A 27,659-nucleotide genomic window follows, 5' to 3' on the forward strand; every position below is an offset into this window, starting at 1 on the left:
TTTTGCAATCGTCGAAAATAGAAAACACCCTTTTTTATTCAATATAAATATTCTACATTATAAGGTGTCGACCTTAAGTTAGTAATGGAACTTGAAAAACTTTTAAAATAAAAGTTGAATTTGGTACAAGACTTTAACAAGAAGGTTGCCACATATGTCAATGATGGACACACCAACCTTCAAAAATAAGTCCCTTAATCCCATGTTGCTATCATCTTTTCATCCCAACAAAACTTCTAAATTTTAATCATTCCTGTTAAATAGTTTGCAAATGATGAAAATAATATTTCTTTAAATTCTTTCATTCATATAGGTATTACAAAGTTGCAAAGATGAAGAGTTTGTTCAGCGGCACTATTACAGTCATGTCCAGATTCATCATTATACGATGCTGGAAAATCTCTATCGTCAATTCAAATTCAAATTAATATCGCCTGTTTAACATAAATAAGATTTGTGTGTAAAACGTCTGAAATATACAATGATTGATTTATTCATTGTTGGCCTTAACGCTACTTTAATCATGTGTTTGTTATTCATGGCGGCAAGCTTTTTTATTGTGAAAGAAAGCTGGAGCGCTCGGACAGAGCCACTTACCGTCGGCTGGAAAACTGTCAAACATAGTTTTTAGAGTCGAACTAAGCTACCACGTGTACATGTAGGGTTTGAACCCTGAAATAAGCAATGGAGCAATAATTTGTACTAATGGCACAAGCTTTTTTCTCATTTGATAAAGTTTTCGTTTGATCGATAGTTTTTGTCTTTTTGAAATATAAATTGAATATAGCAAGACGTTAAAAACGAATTGAAGAAAAAAAACGGTAACTGAAGGCATAGTTCTTTAAAAGATATTTTTGTCGTTGAGATGCTGTCTCGTTGAGAGAAACTAAATGTATATATCTTGCTTACACTCAAACCAAGCATATATCCTTGATTATTAATGTTGCTAGGTTGCTGTCTAATTGACGTTTACTTCATATTGTCACATTGATGCACAATACACAAGTATATATTTTAAATAAAACATGAAGTTAAGATGTTATGTCATGCATAATTAAGTGCAGAAAAAAAAAGCAAAGAGAGACTCAAAGAACTAAATTAAAAAAAAAGACGAAATGATCGGATTTTCAAAAGTGACCTGTTTGGTCGCTCGTAATCGGTTGTCTACAAATATAGTTCCTGGCATTTTGTATGTATCTAATCTTTAAGTACTGTGTTTTTTTTACATATAAAAATCAAATGCTAAAAGTAGTGGTAATGTTATTTCTTTTATAGTGAACTTGATGATATTTTTTTATTATATGGTTTATATCATTGGGGCATTGTTGGACTATGTGTCAAATTGTATGATGGGCAACTCTGCCTATTCAAGCAGTGACGATTCGCACGTGTCTTGTGACTTCTTTTCATGTTTAAGCAGTTCCAAATTAGTAAATTCTTGAGTATAAGCCAAGACGAGCATCATCTTTTCAACTTTTGTTTCCTTTTGAAGACTGTGTACCTCAAATGTTTTATCTGAATAAAATGTCTTCACTGGAACCCCAGAGCTGAAACGTGCACACGTCAGTTTAGCAGGGACAATACTCTGTACCCCTGTTTTTTGTCATTTTTGCACATGGAATCTTTACAGACACTGTCAGTGGTGCAGAGTTGTGCATGTCAACGACATGTCTAATAAGATAGTGAATGCAGCATTCGAATAGGGACTGTTCGATTCATACTCAGAAATTTTGCAATCGTCGAAAATAGAAAACACCCTTTTTTATTCAATATAAATATTCTACATTATAAGGTGTCGACCTTAAGTTAGTAATGGAACTTGAAAAACTTTTAAAATAAAAGTTGAATTTGGTACAAGACTTTAACAAGAAGGTTGCCACATATGTCAAATGATGGACACACCAACCTTCAAAAATAAGTCCCTTAATCCCATGTTGCTATCATCTTTTCATCCAACAAAACTTCTAAATTTTAATCATTCCTGTTAAATAGTTTGCAATGATGAAAATAATATTTCCTTTAAATTCTTTCATTCATATAGGTATTACAAAGTTGCAAAGATGAAGAGTTTGTTCAGCGGCACATATTACAGTCATGTCCAGATTCATCATTATACGATGCTGGAAAATCTCTATCGTCAAATTCAAATTCAAATTAATATCGCCTTGTTTAACATAAATAAGATTTGTGTGTAAAACGTCTGAAATATACAATGATTGATTTATTCATTGTTGGCCTTTAACGCTACTTTAATCATGTGTTTGTTATTTCATGGCGGCAAGCTTTTTTATTGTGAAAGAAAGCTGGAGCGCTCGGACAGAGCCACTTACCGTCGGCTGGAAAACTGTCAAACATAGTTTTAGAGTCGAACTAAGCTACCACGTGTACATGTAGGGTTTGAACCCTGAAATAAGCAATGGAGCAATAATTTGTACTAATGGCACAAGCTTTTTTCTCATTTGATAAAGTTTTCGTTTGATCGATAGTTTTTGTCTTTTTGAAATATAAATTGAATATAGCAAGACGTTTAAAAACGAATGAAGAAAAAAAACGGTAACTGAAGGCATAGTTCTTTAAAAGATATTTTTGTCGTTGAGATGCTGTCTCGTTGAGAGAAACTAAATGTATATATCTTGCTTACACTCAAACCAAGCATATATCCTTGATTATTAATGTTGCTAGGTTGCTGTCTAATTGACGTTTACTTCATATTGTCACATTGATGCACAATACACAAGTATATATTTTAAATAAAACATGAAGTTAAGATGTTATGTCATGCATAATTAAGTGCAGAAAAAAAAAAGCAAAAGAGAGACTCAAAGAACTAAATTAAAAAAAAAGACGAAATGATCGGATTTTCAAAAGTGACCTGTTTGGTCGCTCGTAATCGGTTGTCTACAAATATAGTTCCTGGCATTTTGTATGTATCTAATCTTTAAGTACTGTGTTTTTTTTACATATAAAAATCAAATGCTAAAAGTAGTGGTAATGTTATTTCTTTTATAGTGAACTTGATGATATTTTTTTATTATATGGTTTATATCATTGGGGCATTGTTGGACTATGTGTCAAATTGTATGATGGCAACTCTGCCTATTCAAGCAGTGACGATTCGCACGTGTCTTGTGACTTCTTTTCATGTTTAAGCAGTTCCAAATTAGTAAATTCTTGAGTATAAGCCAAGACGAGCATCATCTTTTCAACTTTTGTTTCCTTTTGAAGACTGTGTACCTCAAATGTTTTATCTGAATAAAATGTCTTCACTGGGAACCCCAGAGCTGAAACGTGCACACGTCAGTTTAGCAGGGACAATACTCTGTACCCCTGTTTTTGTCATTTTTGCACATGGAATCTTTACAGACACTGTCAGTGGTGCAGAGTTGTGCATGTCAACGACATGTCTAATAAGATAGTGAATGCAGCATTCGAATAGGGACTGTTCGATTCATACTCAGAAATTTTGCAATCGTCGAAAATAGAAAACACCCTTTTTTATTCAATATAAATATTCTACATTATAAGGTGTCGACCTTAAGTTAGTAATGGAACTTGAAAAACTTTTAAAATAAAAGTTGAATTTGGTACAAGACTTTAACAAGAAGGTTGCCACATATGTCAAATGATGGACACACCAACCTTCAAAAATAAGTCCCTTAATCCCATGTTGCTATCATCTTTTCATCCCAACAAAACTTCTAAATTTTAATCATTCCTGTTAAATAGTTTGCAAATGATGAAAATAATATTTCCTTTAAATTCTTTCATTCATATAGGTATTACAAAGTTGCAAAGATGAAGAGTTTGTTCAGCGGCACATATTACAGTCATGTCCAGATTCATCATTATACGATGCTGGAAAATCTCTATCGTCAAATTCAAATTCAAATTAATATCGCCTTGTTTAACATAAATAAGATTTGTGTGTAAAACGTCTGAAATATACAATGATTGATTTATTCATTGTTGGCCTTTAACGCTACTTTAATCATGTGTTTGTTATTTCATGGCGGCAAGCTTTTTTATTGTGAAAGAAAGCTGGAGCGCTCGGACAGAGCCACTTACCGTCGGCTGGGAAACTGTCAAACATAGTTTTAGAGTCGAACTAAGCTACCACGTGTACATGTAGGGTTTGAACCCTGAAATAAGCAATGGAGCAATAATTTGTACTAATGGCACAAGCTTTTTTCTCATTTGATAAAGTTTTCGTTTGATCGATAGTTTTTGTCTTTTTGAAATATAAATTGAATATAGCAAGACGTTTAAAAACGAATTGAAGAAAAAAAACGGTAACTGAAGGCATAGTTCTTTAAAAGATATTTTTGTCGTTGAGATGCTGTCTCGTTGAGAGAAACTAAATGTATATATCTTGCTTACACTCAAACCAAGCATATATCCTTGATTATTAATGTTGCTAGGTTGCTGTCTAATTGACGTTTACTTCATATTGTCACATTGATGCACAATACACAAGTATATATTTTAAATAAAACATGAAGTTAAGATGTTATGTCATGCATAATTAAGTGCAGAAAAAAAAAGCAAAAGAGAGACTCAAAGAACTAATTAAAAAAAAAGACGAAATGATCGGATTTTCAAAAGTGACCTGTTTGGTCGCTCGTAATCGGTTGTCTACAAATATAGTTCCTGCATTTTGTATGTATCTAATCTTTAAGTACTGTGTTTTTTTTACATATAAAAATCAATGCTAAAAGTAGTGGTAATGTTATTTCTTTTATAGTGAACTTGATGATATTTTTTTATTATATGGTTTATATCATTGGGGCATTGTTGGACTATGTGTCAAATTGTATGATGGGCAACTCTGCCTATTCAAGCAGTGACGATTCGCACGTGTCTTGTGACTTCTTTTCATGTTTAAGCAGTTCCAAATTAGTAAATTCTTGAGTATAAGCCAAGACGAGCATCATCTTTTCAACTTTTGTTTCCTTTTGAAGACTGTGTACCTCAAATGTTTTATCTGAATAAAATGTCTTCACTGGGAACCCCAGAGCTGAAACGTGCACACGTCAGTTAGCAGGGACAATACTCTGTACCCCTGTTTTTGTCATTTTTGCACATGGAATCTTTACAGACACTGTCAGTGGTGCAGAGTAGTGCATGTCAACGACATGTCTAATAAGATAGTGAATGCAGCATTCGAATAGGGACTGTTCGATTCATACTCAGAAATTTTGCAATCGTCGAAAATAGAAAACACCCTTTTTTATTCAATATAAATATTCTACATTATAAGGTGTCGACCTTAAGTTAGTAATGGAACTTGAAAAACTTTTAAAATAAAAGTTGAATTTGGTACAAGACTTTAACAAGAAGGTTGCCACATATGTCAAATGATGGACACACCAACCTTCAAAAATAAGTCCCTTAATCCCATGTTGCTATCATCTTTTCATCCCAACAAAACTTCTAAATTTTAATCATTCCTGTTAAATAGTTTGCAAATGATGAAAATAATATTTCCTTTAAATTCTTTCATTCATATAGGTATTACAAAGTTGCAAAGATGAAGAGTTTGTTCAGCGGCACATATTACAGTCATGTCCAGATTCATCATTATACGATGCTGGAAAATCTCTATCGTCAAATTCAAATTCAAATTAATATCGCCTTGTTTAACATAAATAAGATTTGTGTGTAAAACGTCTGAAATATACAATGATTGATTTATTCATTGTTGGCCTTTAACGCTACTTTAATCATGTGTTTGTTATTTCATGGCGGCAAGCTTTTTTATTGTGAAAGAAAGCTGGAGCGCTCGGACAGAGCCACTTACCGTCGGCTGGGAAACTGTCAAACATAGTTTTAGAGTCGAACTAAGCTACCACGTGTACATGTAGGGTTTGAACCCTGAAATAAGCAATGGAGCAATAATTTGTACTAATGGCACAAGCTTTTTTCTCATTTGATAAAGTTTTCGTTTGATCGATAGTTTTTGTCTTTTTGAAATATAAATTGAATATAGCAAGACGTTTAAAAAACGAATTGAAGAAAAAAACGGTAACTGAAGGCATAGTTCTTTAAAAGATATTTTTGTCGTTGAGATGCTGTCTCGTTGAGAGAAACTAAATGTATATATCTTGCTTACACTCAAACCAAGCATATATCCTTGATTATTAATGTTGCTAGGTTGCTGTCTAATTGACGTTTACTTCATATTGTCACATTGATGCACAATACACAAGTATATATTTTAAATAAAACATGAAGTTAAGATGTTATGTCATGCATAATTAAGTGCAGAAAAAAAAAGCAAAAGAGAGACTCAAAGAACTAAATAAAAAAAAGACGAAATGATCGGATTTTCAAAAGTGACCTGTTTGGTCGCTCGTAATCGGTTGTCTACAAATATAGTTCCTGGCATTTGTATGTATCTAATCTTTAAGTACTGTGTTTTTTTACATATAAAAATCAAATGCTAAAAGTAGTGGTAATGTTATTTCTTTTATAGTGAACTTGATGATATTTTTTTATTATATGGTTTATATCATTGGGGCATTGTTGGACTATGTGTCAAATTGTATGATGGGCAACTCTGCCTATTCAAGCAGTGACGATTCGCACGTGTCTTGTGACTTCTTTTCATGTTTAAGCAGTTCCAAATTAGTAAATTCTTGAGTATAAGCCAAGACGAGCATCATCTTTTCAACTTTTGTTTCCTTTTGAAGACTGTGTACCTCAAATGTTTTATCTGAATAAAATGTCTTCACTGGGAACCCCAGAGCTGAAACGTGCACACGTCAGTTTAGCAGGGACAATACTCTGTACCCCTGTTTTTGTCATTTTTGCACATGGAATCTTTACAGACACTGTCAGTGGTGCAGAGTTGTGCATGTCAACGACATGTCTAATAAGATAGTGAATGCAGCATTCGAATAGGGACTGTTCGATTCATACTCAGAAATTTTGCAATCGTCGAAAATAGAAAACACCCTTTTTTATTCAATATAAATATTCTACATTATAAGGTGTCGACCTTAAGTTAGTAATGGAACTTGAAAAACTTTTAAAATAAAAGTTGAATTTGGTACAAGACTTTAACAAGAAGGTTGCCACATATGTCAAATGATGGACACACCAACCTTCAAAAATAAGTCCCTTAATCCCATGTTGCTATCATCTTTTCATCCCAACAAAACTTCTAAATTTTAATCATTCCTGTTAAATAGTTTGCAAATGATGAAAATAATATTTCCTTTAAATTCTTTCATTCATATAGGTATTACAAAGTTGCAAAGATGAAGAGTTTGTTCAGCGGCACATATTACAGTCATGTCCAGATTCATCATTATACGATGCTGGAAAATCTCTATCGTCAAATTCAAATTCAAATTAATATCGCCTTGATTAACATAAATAAGATTTGTGTGTAAAACGTCTGAAATATACAATGATTGATTTATTCATTGTTGGCCTTTAACGCTACTTTAATCATGTGTTTGTTATTTCATGGCGGCAAGCTTTTTTATTGTGAAAGAAAGCTGGAGCGCTCGGACAGAGCCACTTACCGTCGGCTGGGAAACTGTCAAACATAGTTTTAGAGTCGAACTAAGCTACCACGTGTACATGTAGGGTTTGAACCCTGAAATAAGCAATGGAGCAATAATTTGTACTAATGGCACAAGCTTTTTTCTCATTTGATAAAGTTTTCGTTTGATCGATAGTTTTTGTCTTTTTGAAATATAAATTGAATATAGCAAGACGTTTAAAAACGAATTGAAGAAAAAAAACGGTAACTGAAGGCATAGTTCTTTAAAAGATATTTTTGTCGTTGAGATGCTGTCTCGTTGAGAGAAACTAAATGTATATATCTTGCTTACACTCAAACCAAGCATATATCCTTGATTATTAATGTTGCTAGGTTGCTGTCTAATTGACGTTTACTTCATATTGTCACATTGATGCACAATACACAAGTATATATTTTAAATAAAACATGAAGTTAAGATGTTATGTCATGCATAATTAAGTGCAGAAAAAAAAAAGCAAAAGAGAGACTCAAAGAACTAAATTAAAAAAAAAGACGAAATGATCGGATTTTCAAAAGTGACCTGTTTGGTCGCTCGTAATCGGTTGTCTACAAATATAGTTCCTGGCATTTTGTATGTATCTAATCTTTAAGTACTGTGTTTTTTTTACATATAAAAATCAAATGCTAAAAGTAGTGGTAATGTTATTTCTTTTATAGTGAACTTGATGATATTTTTTTATTATATGGTTTATATCATTGGGGCATTGTTGGACTATGTGTCAAATTGTATGATGGGCAACTCTGCCTATTCAAGCAGTGACGATTCAACTTTTGTTTCCTTTTGAAGACTGTGTACCTCAAATGTTTTATCTGAATAAAATGTCTTCACTGGGAACCCCAGAGCTGAAACGTGCACACGTCAGTTTAGCAGGGACAATACTCTGTACCCCTGTTTTTGTCATTTTTGCACATGGAATCTTTACAGACACTGTCAGTGGTGCAGAGTAGTGCATGTCAACGACATGTCTAATAAGATAGTGAATGCAGCATTCGAATAGGGACTGTTCGATTCATACTCAGAAATTTTGCAATCGTCGAAAATAGAAAACACCCTTTTTTATTCAATATAAATATTCTACATTATAAGGTGTCGACCTTAAGTTAGTAATGGAACTTGAAAAACTTTTAAAATAAAAGTTGAATTTGGTACAAGACTTTAACAAGAAGGTTGCCACATATGTCAAATGATGGACACACCAACCTTCAAAAATAAGTCCCTTAATCCCATGTTGCTATCATCTTTTCATCCCAACAAAACTTCTAAATTTTAATCATTCCTGTTAAATAGTTTGCAAATGATGAAAATAATATTTCCTTTAAATTCTTTCATTCATATAGGTATTACAAAGTTGCAAAGATGAAGAGTTTGTTCAGCGGCACATATTACAGTCATGTCCAGATTCATCATTATACGATGCTGGAAAATCTCTATCGTCAAATTCAAATTCAAATTAATATCGCCTTGTTTAACATAAATAAGATTTGTGTGTAAAACGTCTGAAATATACAATGATTGATTTATTCATTGTTGGCCTTTAACGCTACTTTAATCATGTGTTTGTTATTTCATGGCGGCAAGCTTTTTTATTGTGAAAGAAAGCTGGAGCGCTCGGACAGAGCCACTTACCGTCGGCTGGGAAACTGTCAAACATAGTTTTAGAGTCGAACTAAGCTACCACGTGTACATGTAGGGTTTGAACCCTGAAATAAGCAATGGAGCAATAATTTGTACTAATGGCACAAGCTTTTTTCTCATTTGATAAAGTTTTCGTTTGATCGATAGTTTTTGTCTTTTTGAAATATAAATTGAATATAGCAAGACGTTTAAAAACGAATTGAAGAAAAAAAACGGTAACTGAAGGCATAGTTCTTTAAAAGATATTTTTGTCGTTGAGATGCTGTCTCGTTGAGAGAAACTAAATGTATATATCTTGCTTACACTCAAACCAAGCATATATCCTTGATTATTAATGTTGCTAGGTTGCTGTCTAATTGACGTTTACTTCATATTGTCACATTGATGCACAATACACAAGTATATATTTTAAATAAAACATGAAGTTAAGATGTTATGTCATGCATAATTAAGTGCAGAAAAAAAAAGCAAAAGAGAGACTCAAAGAACTAAATTAAAAAAAAAGACGAAATGATCGGATTTTCAAAAGTGACCTGTTTGGTCGCTCGTAATCGGTTGTCTACAAATATAGTTCCTGGCATTTTGTATGTATCTAATCTTTAAGTACTGTGTTTTTTTACATATAAAAATCAAATGCTAAAAGTAGTGGTAATGTTATTTCTTTTATAGTGAACTTGATGATATTTTTTTATTATATGGTTTATATCATTGGGGCATTGTTGGACTATGTGTCAAATTGTATGATGGGCAACTCTGCCTATTCAAGCAGTGACGATTCAACTTTTGTTTCCTTTTGAAGACTGTGTACCTCAAATGTTTTATCTGAATAAAATGTCTTCACTGGGAACCCCAGAGCTGAAACGTGCACACGTCAGTTTAGCAGGGACAATACTCTGTACCCCTGTTTTTGTCATTTTTGCACATGGAATCTTTACAGACACTGTCAGTGGTGCAGAGTAGTGCATGTCAACGACATGTCTAATAAGATAGTGAATGCAGCATTCGAATAGGGACTGTTCGATTCATACTCAGAAATTTTGCAATCGTCGAAAATAGAAAACACCCTTTTTTATTCAATATAGATATTCTACATTATAAGGTGTCGACCTTAAGTTAGTAATGGAACTTGATAAACTTTTAAAATGAAAGTTGAATTTGGTACAAGATTTTAACAAGAAGGTTGCCACATATGTAAAATGATGGACACACCAACCTTCAAAAATAAGTCCCTTAATCCCATGTTGCTATCATCTTTTCATCCCAACAAAACTTCTAAATTTTAATCATTCCTGTTAAATAGTTTGCAAATGATGAAAATAATATTTCCTTTAAATTCTTCCATTCATATAGGTATTACAAAGTTGCAAAGATGAAGAGTTTGTTCAGCGGCACATATTACAGTCATGTCCAGATTCATCATTATACGATGCTGGAAAATCTCTATCGTCAAATTCAAATTCAAATTAATATCGCCTTGTTTAACATAAATAAGATTTGTGTGTAAAACGTCTGAAATATACAATGATTGATTTATTCATTGTTGGCCTTTAACGCCACTTTAATCATTTGTTTGTTATTTCATGGCGGCAAGCTTTTTTATTGTGAAAGAAAGCTGGAGCGCTCGGACAGAGCCACTGACCGTCGGCTGGGAAACTGTCAAACATAGTTTTAGAGTCGAACTAAGCTACCACGTGTACATGTAGGGTTTGAACCCTGAAATAAGCAATGGAGCAATAATTTGTACTAATGGCACAAGCTTTTTTCTCATTTGATACAGTTTTCGTTTGATCGATAGTTTTTGTCTTTTTGAAATATAAATTGAATATAGCAAGACGTTTAAAAACGAATTGAAGAAAAAAAAAACGGTAACTGAAGGCATAGTTCTTTAAAAGATATTTTTGTCGTTGAGATGCTGTCTCGTTGAGAGAAACTAAATGTATATATCTTGCTTACACTCAAACCAAGCATATATCCTTGATTATTAATGTTGCTAGGTTGCTGTCTAATTGACGTTTACTTCATATTGTCACATTGATGCACAATACACAAGTATATATTTTAAATAAAACATGAAGTTAAGATGTTATGTCATGCATAATTAAGTGCAGAAAAAAAAGCAAAGAGAGACTCAAAGAACTAAATTAAAAAAAAGACGAAATGATCGGATTTTCAAAAGTGACCTGTTTGGTCGCTCGTAATCGGTTGTCTACAAATATAGTTCCTGGCATTTTGTATGTATCTAATCTTTAAGTACTGTGTTTTTTTTTACATATAAAAATCAAATGCTAAAAGTAGTGGTAATGTTATTTCTTTTATAGTGAAGTTGATGATATTGTTTTATTATATGGTTTATATCATTGGGGCATTGTTGGACTATGTGTCAAATTGTATGATGGGCAACTCTGCCTATTCAAGCAGTGACGATTCGCACGTGTCTCGTTGAGATGACATAGGCGGATCCAGGCCCCCCCCCCCTCTTTCGTCGGAAAAATTTGGTTGATTATATAGGGAATCGTTGAAGCATGACTGGAGAGGGCCCCCCTTAGGTCAGTCAGCGCCCCCCCCCCCCCCCCCCCCCTTAGGAAAAGTCATTGTTGACTATTTTTCACTTGCCGTCCAAGGTTCAAAAATGTTTTGTCTTTTTCGTGTTTATCCATGACGTTGTTAGTTTATTTTTCCCTTTAGTTCCATTCGCATCTCTTTTGAAGGATCTTATTTTGATTCTGCCAAGCCAATGGTAATCAAACATTACCACAATTTCAATTCAAAAGTATGTCCAATGAACTCGCTGACCAACACACAACAAATATGCGTTGTTTCTTTTTGCCTTGATCACTACGACATGTACGATCTTGACAACTTTTTTTTAAAATGGAAAGACACTTAAGTTACCACAAAGGATCAGCAAGAAAATCTACGAATGACGACCTTTCAAGTCACAGGTTTCTCGTTTTTGCTTGAAACTATAATAGTAGATGGAGAGAAACTAAAGTAACACAACCATAGTAAAAAAAAGTATCACAAGGACATATATAAGAGCAACGGTTCCGCAGCTACAATCATCTATGCATCATGGTGTGTGCAAGAATGATATTGATAGCCTAAGTATGATATTTGGTCATGTCTAAAAACAAAAATGATATTCCCAGTGTGTTATATTGAGACTCATATTAGTAATCTCTGTTGGCATTATATAAATTTACTTCCCGTGCCTGATGGAGATTTGTTCACCCAAGAATATTCCGAATATGATATTTAACGAGGGCTTTGCCCGAGGGAAATATGATTTTTCGAGGGTGAACAAATCTTCAAATCTCCCGAGGCAAAGGGAAATGACTGTTTTATTCCACTGCCTATGCTTTCAGTCTTTGTTTATTATCTGAACATACTTTCTCTTTACTTATCCGCTTGTTTTTATTACTAAACACACATTGATATTAAAACAGTACGGATAAAATTGTTCACTATTTTGTGGATAAATTAGGCAGTTAGTTTTCTCCTTTGAATTGTTTTACATTACTAAGTGGCATGGGTTTGAATTATGGCTTTTGGAATTATACAATATCTTTTTCTTTTAGGATTTATATTATAAGTGCTACTCCCTCTCTTTTCATTTACATGCAAATGGAACCCTGGCCACCATATTTTTAAAAGCTTTTTAACTGCTTCACATGATGAAAATTGAAGCTCTGAAGCCATTGATGCAAATAAAGATGTGTCTTCAGTTTAATTTTTCGACAAATACCCTTTTTAAAATCCTACAGCTTTTCCAATGCTGTATCCAAATTTTCCATATTCTATGATTTCACATAAGATGCAAGATTGGTGTTTCACTTGGTGTCATCCAATTTTTCACTAGGTCCAAATACTATTATACAATTATTGTACAAGTTACGGGAAAAAAAATCAACAAAGGCAGAACTGCCTCAACGGCCGAAACGTCTTGTTTACACAAATTACAATTTTCTAGGTCCATACCACAAGTTATATACTAAGATCTACGAGTCATCTACTGGAATGGTCCTGGACAGATTTATTTTCATATTTCATTTACTGTTATCTATCCCTTTTCAATTTCTTGTTATCTGTTTTTCACCAAATCAATTCACTATTTTGCTGTTATCGGGACCGCCCTTGCCCCCCCTCTTTAAACTTTCAATATTTATAAACAGTGGAATATATAGTTTATTTTATTATTTCATAGTTATAATACAAATCATTGTAATCATTGTATGAAATTTAAAACCCGCAAGGGTCCATAATTGGATTATTAAAGTATTCTTATTCTTATTCTTATTCTTATTCTTATAGTGTAATACCTCCTTCTACTTCTACTATATAATGACCGCAATCAACACGTTGAAGTTTACGTCACTTGTACTGCGCATTGCTTTGTGAAGACATATCAGAGAGACATATGTATACATGTATATACAGTGAAATATAACAATTTTGTGATAATAAACAATAATTTATTATTGTTATATTAAGATAAATTGTTTTATATTATACGTATTAAAATATGCAGTAATGTACTTTTCTCTTAGGATAAATGAGCTAACTATCTAAAAAATATATATTAATTCAGCCATGATTTCATTTTTCCGGATTGATACACTCCGGGAATGGTTTTGAATGTTACCTTGTACTTTTTACTTCCGTTTGTTTTTCAGCGCAGACAAAGCATTTTTAAGAAGCGAGCATCAAAACTGAAGTAAAATAACATCTTACAACCAAATATGTTTATATCACTGAATCATAATAGATTAAATTAGTATTAAAAATCAAAAATAGGCAGTTGTTACCCGTGAAAAATTAGAAGACAAAGTGCATGGCAAGATCTGTGGCGGGTCAAAAAATTACTGGGAAAAAAATTAATCCTACTGTAATTTCAGTCCATTGACAATTGTGTTGATTTTCTTTTTAAAAATTATATATTATGAGGCAGATGCTTCCTGTGTTATAGCAGAAATTTTTATTTTGATTCGATTTTTATAAAAGAAAATTAAAACTACAGGAAGGCCATCAAAAGAATTGAAAAATATGGCCTTCTTTAGGGACGACATCAAAAGTTCCACAATGTAGGATAAAAAAAACTTAATTTACATAGTTTTTTCACTGACCCCTCTTAACTTAATTTGGGAAAAATTTAATGACCAATATGGATATGTGTAAAATCGATGTCAAATAAACTTTGCGCAGAGACTACTTTATGTAAATACAAAGCCTTGATCATGTTGATCACTAATTTTCGAATTAGATTAATACATTTTTCATCAACCATGGTAAAACAAGGTTTTTAACAGTTTAATGGATGAACAAGGTGTAATAACTAGCATGACTAGGCTAAGTTATTAAAGGCATGTAATTTTTTATATGAGACACTTGGGGATTACTGGGAAGCTTGCGCAGAACCTTATTACATGCTCTGATCATTATACATTGTATCTTACAATAAATCAAAATACAAAGTGATTAAGCATGATTTACACACATATGTGTGAGCACAGGCTTTGGTGGGATGTAGAGAAACCTTTCAGTTATTACAGACATATTTTTTTCTGTAATAACAAAGGTGTACTACATGTACATGTATGCATGATTGGCCAACTACATGTATGAACTGTTATAACTTTCTCAAGTTTAGTATACATGTACACATAAAAAACTTTTATTATATCAACATGATCAATAGAACTTGGATACATTTTATCAAAACTAATTATGATTATTGGTACCTGTCATTTTTAACATGTAACCACAGTTCTCTGATTTTTACAAGATATTTTGCAATTTTGTGATTTGTTTTCTTTTATAGATTTTATGCTGTTCAATGGCTTTCAACCCAGATGATACCTTTTCAGAGGTTTGTATCTACATTGTATAATGCATTGCTATTGGTATTTAGTCTTGTACATGATCAAAATAATCATTTGGACTATATAGAGAAAAGAAGATGTGGTACATGTATGATTGCCAATGAGACAATGTTCCACAAGCGACCAAATGACACAGAAATTAAAACAACTATAGGTCACCATACACTCAGGCATACAGCCTTCAAGTATGACCAAAAGCCTATACCATATGATCAATTTGACCCCATGTATCTAATTATTTTCTGTAGGGCCTTATTGGTCTAAGTAGTTATTATACACTAAAGGGTCATTAGCTGCCAAATTAGATTTGACAGAAATTCTTTTAAAAGACTTTCATTTGATATTAACATACTAAAATTTATGTTCAAACTACAATAAGTCCAAAATAAACAATAATCTACATGTATGCATGAACTCCAAATAAATATATATTATCAGTTCGTTTGTATTACTTTAGTCTAGGCACCATCTAATTTACCCATGAGATGACCTTTGAAGACTGTCGACGGTCATATAATCCAATATGAACAAAAATATAAATAGATAGCGACCACATGCAATTGTATTTTTCTGTGTCTGATTTCATGTTTTTGGTTGAAAAAATAAGTTAATGATTGTTTTTATCTTATAAGAATGAATTTTAGGCATCAAATAAGTCAACAAAATGGTTCATCCGTGTGTTGACATTCTTTTCCTATTAATAGCTGAACATGCCTTGTTCATGCATAAACCCTGAATGATGTTGTAGCCCTAGGACTCTGAACTTCACTCTAGAGATGCTCCATGGAGGAGTTTATGTCACCTTTTATTTTCTGAAGAGCATAATTATGATATGAAAGCCAAACAAACAAGTTTTAATAAGGAATTAAAATACATCTCTCTAAATCCAAGAAGTCAGATATTCATATGGAAAAAAAGAAAAATGACAAATAGAAAAGTCTTAAAACAGTACACCTAAAACTAAAGATTGACTGAAAAATAGTGAGCAACATGATCCCTACCAATACCCAGGAGTGAAATGTAGCCCTCCTGTATGTTATTATGTGTGGTATTATAATGAACATACCAAATGATAAATGTACATACATGCATGTACATGTTGATATGCAAACATTATGAAAATGTTTTATAACTCAGACAATTTTTTCAATTCTTGATTATGGTATTAATCATATATACTTTGTGTACATGATGTATGTAGTATGTGATCATATTGATATTTTTTTCTTTTTATATATTGCAGTTTTTAGAGTTTTGTAAACCTTACTTAGAACTACAGAAATCTACAGAACTGATTAAATTACTGCAGAAAAGGTTTAGTGACTGTCAAGAAGAATTCAAAAAGTCTTCAGACTTTGCAGATTTAACAGAAATTACCTGTGCCAAAATAGAAAGTGATAGTAAAAATATATTTATTCATCTTAGAGATTTTCTGGCCGAGTTAAAGTCTAAGCAGATTGACAAAAAAAGGAAAAGGGAGGCAACTCTTCATGATGAATATGATGCACCAAGTCCTAAATCTTCTAAAGGGGAGACAAGCGATGTTGATAGTGACGGGGGTTGGCATAAATTTATCAAAAAGACTGCAACTGATTGCAAAAAAGATAGATCAGAATATCTAGACCTCAATAAAACAAAAGAAGTCATTTCAAATCAAGAGGAACAAATGTGTATAACTATAGATGATAGTGATGAGGAGGATACAGACAGTAGTGCTGTGAATTTAACAGTCAGGAAACCAGAAAATAATACATCGAAACAACCTGACAAATCCAGTGTTAAAAAGATAGATCTGAACGTACTAAATCATACCAAAAACAACTCTCATACAAATAAGCTCAAACTGGTGCAAAGCACTACAAAGTCTCAGGTCACATCATCAACTACAAATATGTGCAACTCAGGTCTCATACAAAAGTTACACAAAACTATTGAAAGTTGTTACTCGCCTGCTCAAAGTAAAAAACAGCAAAAGCATGTTACAAATGCGCAGTTGACAGAATCAGATAAATGTGAAAACAAATGTTCAAACAAGAAACCCCTAAATGACATTGAAACTATCGTATTAGACGATGATGATGAAGATGAGGATAAAAACGAAGAAAGGAATGAAATTCAAAACATAAAATGGACTGATAAAAATCTGACTTCAGTAAATCAAGAGAAGACTATTAGAAACAAAGAATCTAGTCCTCGAGACACCAATGTAAAGAAAGTTTGTGAAACTATAGACATAGTGAATAAAACAAAAGATCATGTTGATACAGAACCAACTAGAATACAAATCATCGAAAAGGAGACAGAAGTCAAACAATTAACAGACAAAGAAACAAATGACATAGGGGATGAAGTTGAAGGTATGCATGGTATGATAAATATAGTTTAGCTTTATCCACAATTAAGCAAACTGTTTGATTTCAGGTTCAACGAACAAAAAACAGATAAAACTGTTTCTCCCAGCTCTGTAATTCTTATATCACAGCTTTCAGACATGTGCAGGAAAATTTATCAGTCATGTCAGTGAGGTCACAATGTGTGAAGAGACATTATCAGACTTGGTTTATTTAAGTGTAAACTAAAACTGTCTAAGGGAGGGAAAAAGATCAGTAATAAATGGATAAATAGAAGATAGGGTTTTCATACATGTACATGCAAACACCATAACACATCAACTGCTCAACAAAATGTAAAACAATTTTTTCAATAAACTCACTTACCTAATCATTGCTAATAGGATCACATTGTGGCTGATATTTATAAATATGTAGAAATCAAATGATCTATACTAAAAACGTTATACAAAACCAGGGGTCAAAATTAGCGCTGGTCTGGAAGTCTGAGACCAGTAGATTTTGTCAGCTGGTGGTCCGGCGGACCAGAAGATATTTGTCCATAAAAAAAATACCAGCGAAATCAAGTACACGGTACTGGGGGGAGAGGGGGGAATTTGTTATAGAATACACAATGTGTGTGTAAGTGACGTTCAAAAGGATGATCAGAATAAAGTTTATGAAATTGACATTTAGAAAATTAAATTACCTACTATCCTGGGAAAAAGATGGTGAACAATTTGCAGTGACAGACCTAGATAGAAAATGTATTTTTGTAACAGGATCTCCAAATTTGAAGTTAGATTCTGTAATTGCTCATGAACAATTAGAACAGCTAAAAAATCTAGGGGAATAAAATAAAGCATGAAAATAACCCACATTTGGTTTGAATTTTTCTTATTGTACAAAATGTTGTAAAACATGAACAGTGTACATGGCACATTTTCAATATATTTGTGATTTCGATGATTATGTACAATGTATTTCTCAGTTTCTGAACAGAAAACAGTAACATGCACCAAACAGAAAATTCAAAGTAGTCCTAAGGTTGAAACTTCAGAGGAACCAAAATCAGAATGTAAGACAGATGAACTAACCAATGATAAAGAAGAAATTCGAATATCAGAAGACTGCCAGGTGGTGGTACCAAATGTAGATAAGGCACAGAAAGAAACTAGTGTGAAAGTTACAGAATCAAATATTCAGAAAGCTTCTGGAACAAAGGAGTATGACGTTCCTGCTCATGAGCCTATCAGTTTGATTGAAAGAAATGAAAATTCAGAGAATGAAAACCAAGAAGCAAAACAGGAAGAAAATAAATCAGGTAATATACATGTTGATTAAGCAGTTATATTCTAGATATAATGTTGTTTTCACCTCATGGGTCAAGTAATGAGTGACAGATATTTTTATCTATATATCAAAAGTTTTTTTTCTATTTTTTACTGATAAATAGAGTGCTAATGTATGACAGACAGACATGTATATATAAGAAGATGCTTTATTTCCATAAAATGGGCTCACAAGGAGCATAACATAATACCATTATAATATTATTCTTTTACAAATACAATAAACAATACAGTATATATAGTTACAAACACAAATAAGAAACAACAGTTTTCATGTATTAGTATTATATACTATAGGAGTATTTATAAAACCTTTGTCTCAGGCACACCTCTAGAAAGTAAAAATGTATATAATATATATGTTTATATGTTGACAAAACTCGGGAATATATAGATATAAGAAAATGTGGTATGAGTGCCAATGAGACAACTCATCCAAGTCAAATTAAGAAAAAGTAAACCATTAAGGTATAAGTACAGCATTCAAAACAGAACCTTGGCTCACACCAAACAGCACGCATATATATGTTTAGACAGTTTTTACTGTATATGTTTAGACATTATATGATTATAATCTGTGACAAATATGTTAGTTGCTTTTAAATTAACATCTATGAATTTAACTGATAACAAATTAAGCTCAAAGTAAGGCATTTATTGTCACTTGTCTTTTTGAAATAACTACTGCCCTGGTGTCATGGCAGCGTTATGCCTCCAGTTCTAGTGCAGGAGGTTGTGGTTACAAACCAACCTGGGCCAAAACAAAGACTTTGACATGGTGTATGCTACTTCACTGCAAAGCATGTGACATTAAGAAGTAAGAGCTAAGTCTGGTTTTCTCAGAGTCATCATCATCATCATCTTTTTGAAACTTATGATGCTGTTTTCTGCATTGCTAACTTTTTAATCAAAAATACCAAATTGGACAGAAGCCTGCATCATCTACATTGATAAGCATTAATTGTAAATATGAATCAATTAAAAGTACTATAACAACTATTCTCCTGAAGGCACCAGTGACATTCCCAATGATCAGCAAGTAGCAAAAGAAATTTGCAATGGTGAGCATGCAGCAAAAGAAATTAGCAATGCAGAAAATGTTGAAGCAGGAAACGAATATGTAGCAAATGGAGACAAACAAGATGAACAGAAAGCAGAAAAGACTAAAACTGGTTCAAAAAAAACAAATAGCTAGACTTGAAAAACTACTAGAGGTATTTCATTGTGTTTGTTTTAATAAATTCTGTGTCAACAAAATAGGGATTTGTTATCTCCCAACACAAAAATCTACTGAATAATATATTTGATCACCTTAAGCATGTTATGCAAAACTCAACTCATTGAAAGAATTTTTTTTTACATGCAACAGAGTTGTCATAGACCAAGTAAAAAAAAATGTGTATATGGTTAAGAAAACAAACTTGAAAATAGGCAAGATTGGCCAGAGTAAGAAATGTGAAATGGTTAGAAAATATCAATATGAAGAGATCTACCTACTGTTCATTTACACCAAAACTGTCAGACAACTTCTTGCAGGAGTGATTGCCCTTATATGAGAATTTTTTTTTTTTTTTTTTATTTTTTTTTTTAATTGTCTCTTTTCTTGATAACTTTCTAGATGGAGAAAAACTTGTTTTGCATTATCTTGAAAACTAGGATTAATATAGAGAAACTTTGAATTTTTACAAAATACATGTAACTTTTTGGGAAAGTGAGGAAGTGTTTTTTTATAGACAATTTCTGTGTACTCCTACATGTAACTTGAATTATATCTGACCAATGAAATTTTCAAATTCAATCATAATTTATTTTCATAGGATTTAAGAAATAAGATAGAAGGACTTAAAGAGAAGGAGGTTACTCTTGATGAAATGGATGATGAGTGTTCTTCATATATTTTGGAAGACAAATACCAACAAAAGTTTGTCAAAGTATGGAAAAAAATATGTGAGCTGAAAAATAAATCAGCAGCCACTGGCCGTCCATATTGAAAGAAGGTTTAAGTATTCAGGTAAAATAATATTAATAAAAATTCAGATCACAGAAAATGAACTGTTTTACAGCTTTTCTATAAAAGCATGCAAAACAAAACTTTGATCGACTTGCTTGCTATGTTTGCAAACAATAGTAGGCTGAGTTTCAGTCTGTGTAATATATACTGGGATTTGATTGGACAATAAAAATTGACATACAATATGGAACTAAAGCTTGAAATGAAGTAAATGTTATTGTCCAATCAAATCACAGCATATAGTAAACAGACTGAAACAGACTACCTATCTGTTGTTTACAAACATCCAAACAAACATATATATATATATATATAGCAAGCAAGTTGATCACAGAGGTTTGCATGCTTTTATAGAAAAGCTGTTAAAGTTTTAACATTCTAACCTATTTTCCAACTTTTTCTGTGGCTTGAAAGCATACAGCTGGGGCTACATCTAAAGATCAACTTTGATGTCTTGTATTGTTGTTTGTGTCACACATTGATATTGTTAAATTGTAAAAAACCACAACTTCTTGAAAACAGTTCATCAAAAATCAAACAAACTTATACAGATTTTTTGGCAGGACATGAAATTGTGTGCAAGGTATATTTTATTTTTTATCTGCATGATTTTCTTTTCATCAAAAACATGTGCATTTCAGGAACACTTTGACAGAACAGAATATATAGAGCATGGCCTTTTTGTGTGACTATTTGAGGGAGAGGATCAGGGCTTCCAAAAAATATTTGAGCCAGCCAGACATTTTAAATCTGATCCCGATTTTAATCCCTTAAGACTTAGTCACAAAAGGCAATTATGGTAAATTATCAGATGGCCATTCCAATGATTGACATTAGAATAAAAAAAAAAACGATGTTTACTTTGATATGAATTTGATGTTCTGATGTAAACTGTTAAATTGGCAGTGCACCATTCAAAGTGTGCATATCAGCGTGCTCATATATCTGCCCAAGACTCTTTATTTGTGCAAAATGACATTGTCAAAAACTTCACTTTGGTTTTTAACCGGATTTTTGTGACAAAAATGTCGGTTATTGATTTGGGGATGTACGGCGGGGGGGGGGCGGGCGGCCGGGCGGCAATCAAATGTTGTCCGTGCATTAACTCATGAACCGTTCAACCAAAGCTTTTAAAATTTTAATATGTTATTACTGACAACTATACGAAGGTCAAGTTCAATAATGGCGATTTTGACTTTTACCGTTCAGGAGTTATGGTTCTTGAAAGATTGAAAAATGGAGTTTCCAGTCGTGTCCGTGCATTTATGCATGAACTGTTCTACCAAAGCTTCCGAAATTTTAATATGCTGTTACTGATGACAAAATGGAGGTCAAGTTCAATAATGACGATTTTGACTTTTACCGTTCAGGAGTTATGGTTCTTGAAAGATTGAAAAATGGTTTTTCCCGTCGTGTCCGTGCATTTTCTCATGAACCATTCAACCAAAGCTTTTGAAATTTTAATATGTTGTTACTGATGACAAAATAGAGGTCAAGTTCAATAATGACGATTTTGATTTTTACCGTTCAGGAGTTATGGTTCTTGAAAGATCGTAAAATGGCGTTTCCATTCAGGTTGTTGCATTTACTCATGAACCATTCAATCTAAGCTTTTCAAATTTTAATATGTTGATACTGATGACAAAATGGAGGTCAAATTTGATATTGACGATTTTCACTTTCACCATTCATCAGTAATGGTTCTTGTGATATAGCCAGGACACAAATAAATGTTAATAAATCCGGTTTGCTGTCGTTGTGACAGCCTCTTGTTTTAAATGAAAATGTGCTTAATATTATTCAACAGCATGCATGAGATAAACAGTCAAGAGTTTATGTAATTTAGTTTTGTATCTGAATTTGCTGTCATCTCATGGCTATATGCCTCAGGAAAGGAAATGATTGCAACAAAACTGCAGTTATATTATAGTACAAAAATTTAACTTTTCATCTAACAAATTTGACAATTATTGAAATGCATTTGAATTTTGGTCTGATTTGACCCCAAACCATAACTTCTTTAATTTGAACTTAAAGTTAACAGTATTGTAGTTACTTGCATTGTTATCACAGGGACACGTTACCCTGAGATAAACAGAAAGCTGGAGAAATTTGTCAACAAAAGAAAGGAATTTCCAGATTATCATGATGTCAAAGCTGTCATTACCAAAGTTAATCAAGACAAAAAGATTGGTTTAGGGTATGTATAGATATTCAATCTAAATATGGTAGGGACATGTATGTTTGCTTGTGATCGCCATGAAGGATTTTGAGACTGATCCCCCCCCCCCCCCCCAAAAAAATTTTGTTTCTTTGTAAACTTTTCTTATTTGGTTTCTGTCATTGAAAAATTTATGCAACCTACAGATTGAAGACATACCAACAGTTAAAAAAATCTGTATTCTTAAGATAATAACTTCAGACTCAGGAATGGATAAAAATTGAATTGTACAGTACAAACTAGAAATTATTAACAAATAGTTAGATATATTATTGTAAAAACCAAACAATAATAGGAGGGGTTTCCCTGGGTCAATTATTTTTTTCGCCACCTTCCTTTGCCAAAACAATATATTTTTCGCCACTTTATTATTTTTTTCGCCAAGTAACAAATATATTTTTCGTTTAAAATTTTCCATTTTTTATCCCCCCCCCCCCTCCAACACTAAATAAGATGAGTTTGCCCCATTGTTGTCTAAAATGATTATTCCCTCAAACTTATCTTAGAGTCTACATTGTAATGAATAAACACTAAACATTAACCTTTAAAAAGAAGAACTTTATGGGGAAAATTGATTATATTTTGAACAACTTTAAAAGAAGGGGGCCACTAACTTTTAAAAATAACAGAAGATATAAGTCCTGGGATATAACAAAATTCCTGGACATGTTTTGACCATATAATACCAGAAAGATGTACAGTTCTTTGGAAAGTATCTTCAAATAAAAATATGTGCCTTTTTGTACTAAGAAGTGGTTTTTATAACAAAACAAAAGTTTTTATCACTTGTAACTGTCCCTCATCTAAGATGTAGTCATTGCATTGAAGGGTTACTCTCATTCGAGGGGTTGTTCCCAACCTTTTGAATAGATTTCTTCATATAACGACAGTTTTCTTTTATAGACCATCGTAAATGAAAAAGTTGAGAAGTATGCTTGAAACACGTGTGTCACTGAAACGACTTTAAAGTACCCACTTAAATCGATTATCTATATCAAAGCTAAAGGATAAAGTTTTAAATCAGAGACTTTTCTTGCTTCTGAACATTTTTCGACATAACACAAGTTTTGTTTTCTGGTTTATTATAAAAAGGAGAGGAGACGTCAAAATTTTGCTTCAAACACGTGCGTCGCAATGTGGTTAATAAATCCTTTCTGTGACCGCTGACGGGTATCATTTTGTCAAACAATATAATCAACACCTTTATTAATTAGTCCTTTGTTGTCGATAGCTATAAAATGCAATCAGCTGATTCTTGATTTTCTGTCAAAATCTTAACAAGTTCAAGGTGAATTCTGAGTATTGTCTGATCAGGTAAAGTCCGAGAAACCTGAAAAAAAAAAGTAAATAAACAAGATGGAAGAAAATAAATTGTTATACATTTTTCTTTCGCCAAATTCTTTTGCCAATGATAAATTTTAATCGCCACAATTATTATTTTTTCACAAATGGCCCGAGAACACACTTATTTCGTAGTGCATTTCTTTTAGACCATAAATTCAAATTAAAAAAATTGCACCTACTCTTTCTCAAAAAGATTTTTACAGTGTAGTGTACTACCAGTGAGACAAATAACATCAAAATTATAGAAACTTCTACCACAAGGGGTACAATCAAAATCACGTGATGGATATACACACACCGGAAGTAACAGTCGAGCAGACCGCTTGAAATGTAAGTAGTCGTATTCACTTGTTTTTATCAATAACATTTAATAAATAAGGTAGTGCACCGAATGTCGGATACTATCTAGTTTTGAATACACAATTATCCTTGCTGGAAAGCGTGCAGTTAATGCTAACACTTCGACACAGTTCCAAAATTTCTGTGTCGAAGTGTTTGCAATAACTGCACGCTTTCTAGCAAAAACAATTGTGTATTTTAAAACTACATACTATCCGACATTCGGTGTGCCAACTTATTAATCAAAATTTAATTGATATACACAAGAAAATGCAACTACTAACCTTTCAAGCGGCGAGTTCGACTGTAACTTCCGGTGTGTGTATATCCATCACGTGATTTTGATTGTACCCCCTTGTACCAGCTCTAACTCAAAATATTGACAATTCTGTGTTAAGGAGGTGTTAAATTCAGTTTGACAGCTTCAAACGTGATAAAATTTGACCTTTTTGAACTGGACCAAATCACTACTTAACATAAAGATTCAGCACCCAAATTTTTTTTACACGTAATTACATCCCCCTATTTAATATTTCATGCATTTAATATCAAGAAATAAATTTGGAAAGTGTATTAAATAAAACATACAAGTTATACACTGTTTACACTAGGGACTATATTTGTAGACAACGAAAACCAAAGGAGAAACCCAGAGAAACTAGGGTCATTTTAGTATTGACATTTGGATGTTTATTTTTGACGTATAAATTAAATATCTTCAACTGTCAAGATTTTGGCCTAAAAATTTGAAATTTTGCAAAAATTTGCTTTTTTAAATGCTTTTGAATATTATATATTAAATATTAAAAGCATCTGAACACTCATTTTATTTATCAGATGTATTGTAATTATTCAAAAGTCAAATTTATATGAGCCTATGCCTGAAAATAGAGATTTTCAAATTCAGGGAAGCCTTATAAAAATATGCATTTTTCTCTGCCAATTTGAAGTTTTTGAAGTTTTATAAGCCTAAATTAATCTTTCATATATACAAAATGTACTTTAAATGTATAGAAAAGTTACAAAAAGCATACCACATGAGTATAAAATGGTCTTGGGCCATGTAGTACTGAGAATTATTTAGAGTCGATTTAGGGCGGTAGCCCACATTGACATATAAAAAATGCAAACAGAAGCTATCAGAAATGAAAATGTGTTACTTTTTGCTCATTTCTATGCTAAGGTGTTATGATACAAGAAGTCTAATTACTAAAGGACTCTTTCATTTAAATTTTTTGAAAAACAATATGGTCTGATGGCCATTTTTTTCACTTTTCAATGGAAAACTTGCATTTAGTTTTAGTCTTAATAGGCATAAATTTGGACCACTTACTATCATACAGAAAAAAATATGGTAGCCTATGAAAGGAGTAAGGTGTACTGAATATATAGTAAAGTGACTTTTTTACAGAATTAGTGAAATATTTGTGAAGGACTACAGATTTGATGTACAAAACTCTTCACATTTTACATACATCAATTAGGCCGTTTAACCAGGGCCATGAATACAAAATATGCTGCACTTTTGTCTGTTATAATCTACTTTTCTCTATATTCAGAGTTCACAAATGGTTATTTAAATTTGATTTGAGCATAAAAACACAAATATCAGGAACAAAAAAGCTGTCAGTTAGAAAGTCTGCATGCCTCTTAGGCATAAAATGTAAACTGCTTTAAAATGCTTATTATAGCCGTAGAATGCCAAAATGGCACATTTTAAAAGAATTTCTGTAAACCAAAGATGTAAATCCTTTACTTTGATTGAGTTTGACAAATTGAAATCAGCAAATCATCCAGGAAAGTTGCCAAAGTACAGAATCTAGATTTCATGAATCCATCTCTTAGGCCAGAGAACACAGTTATTTCGTAGTGCATTTTCTTTTAGACCATAGATTCAAATTAAAAAAATCGCACCTGCTCTTTCTCAAAAAGATTTTTACAGTGTAGTGTACTACCAGTGAGACAAATAATATCAAAATTATAGAAACTTCTACCAGCTCTAACTTAAAATATTGACAATTCTGTGTTAAGGGGGTGTTAAATTCAGTTTTACAGCTTCAAACGTGATAAAATTTGACCTTTTTGAACTGGACCAAATCACTACTTAACATAAAGATTCAGCACCCAAATTTTTTTTAACATGTAATTACATCCCCCTATTTAACATTTCATGCATTTAATATCAAGAAATAAATTTGGAAAGTGTATTAAATAAAACATGCAAGTTATACACTGTTTACACTAGGGACTATATTCGTAGACAACGAAAACCAAAGGACGATAACTGTGTCCTTTGACCAAATTGCGAAAATGGCGACCGCCAGCGGAAACCCTGATAATACAATGTAGCATGGAGCTAATACACACTCATATTTAATATCACCACTTCTACCTATCAATTTCAAAAATTGAAGTCCCCCCTCCCTATGATAATGATGGAGACTGAGCACTGAAATGTTATGAATGAATTTATAGAGGCACAGTTGTGCTTTTCTGTGAGATTTTTTTTTGTAGATAGGATAAACTGTATTGTACTTGCAATAACTTTTAGAATTTCTTTTTTTCAATAAAGATCTACAGCAATTGAGAGATTAGCAAGAGAAGCCTTTTTAGATGTAGGAGAATCTCTTCAGAAGAGACGAAGACAAGATTTGGCATACACCTCAGCTGGTCATGTTAAGGCTGTTGATAAGTAAGATGTTTAAAAAGTCAGGACAGCTTTTTATATAAGCTATTTGTTTGCTTGATTTAATGCTAAATGTCGATAAGTGATTGGCAATTATGACTCAAAATTTTTACTGCAGTAGGATATTTTATACCATATTTTGAAGTGATAATTTAAGTACCAGTTGACTAATCTATCTAAATCTATTGAAAATTGAACACTATGTAATGGATTATAAAATAAAAGTCAACTTCCATTTTGATGATTTAATCATATAATGTTTAAAAGTTATTCCCCTTTGTTACTAAAATTTGCATTATTCTTTTGTGT

The 27,659-nt window shown here is 32.4% G+C and overlaps 2 protein-coding genes across 2 annotated transcripts; both read left to right on the forward strand.

The window, feature by feature from the left end:
- The first annotated feature begins 13,839 nt into the window (after nucleotides 1-13,839).
- On the forward strand, nucleotides 13,840-27,356 carry LOC139505219 (myb-like protein X). The gene is made up of 8 exons (XM_071294979.1): nucleotides 13,840-13,902; nucleotides 15,007-15,054; nucleotides 16,311-17,424; nucleotides 18,389-18,721; nucleotides 19,760-19,963; nucleotides 20,567-20,760; nucleotides 22,834-22,960; nucleotides 27,237-27,356. Exons 2-5 carry the CDS (start codon nucleotides 15,022-15,024, stop codon nucleotides 19,942-19,944), a joined length of 1,665 nt encoding a protein of 554 aa, XP_071151080.1. The 5' UTR covers nucleotides 13,840-13,902; nucleotides 15,007-15,021; the 3' UTR covers nucleotides 19,945-19,963; nucleotides 20,567-20,760; nucleotides 22,834-22,960; nucleotides 27,237-27,356.
- On the forward strand, nucleotides 20,153-27,356 carry LOC139505220 (death domain-associated protein 6-like; the record flags this gene model as incomplete). The annotated part of the gene is made up of 4 exons (XM_071294980.1): nucleotides 20,153-20,212; nucleotides 20,567-20,696; nucleotides 22,834-22,960; nucleotides 27,237-27,356. Coding segments are annotated over exons 1-4 (437 nt in total), but the record flags the coding sequence as incomplete, so codon positions are not given.
- Nucleotides 27,357-27,659: the final 303 nt, after the last annotated feature.

The sequence above is a fragment of the Mytilus edulis genome, unplaced genomic scaffold, assembly GCF_963676685.1.
Source record: "Mytilus edulis unplaced genomic scaffold, xbMytEdul2.2 SCAFFOLD_868, whole genome shotgun sequence".
Taxonomy (NCBI): Eukaryota; Metazoa; Mollusca; class Bivalvia; order Mytilida; family Mytilidae; genus Mytilus; species Mytilus edulis.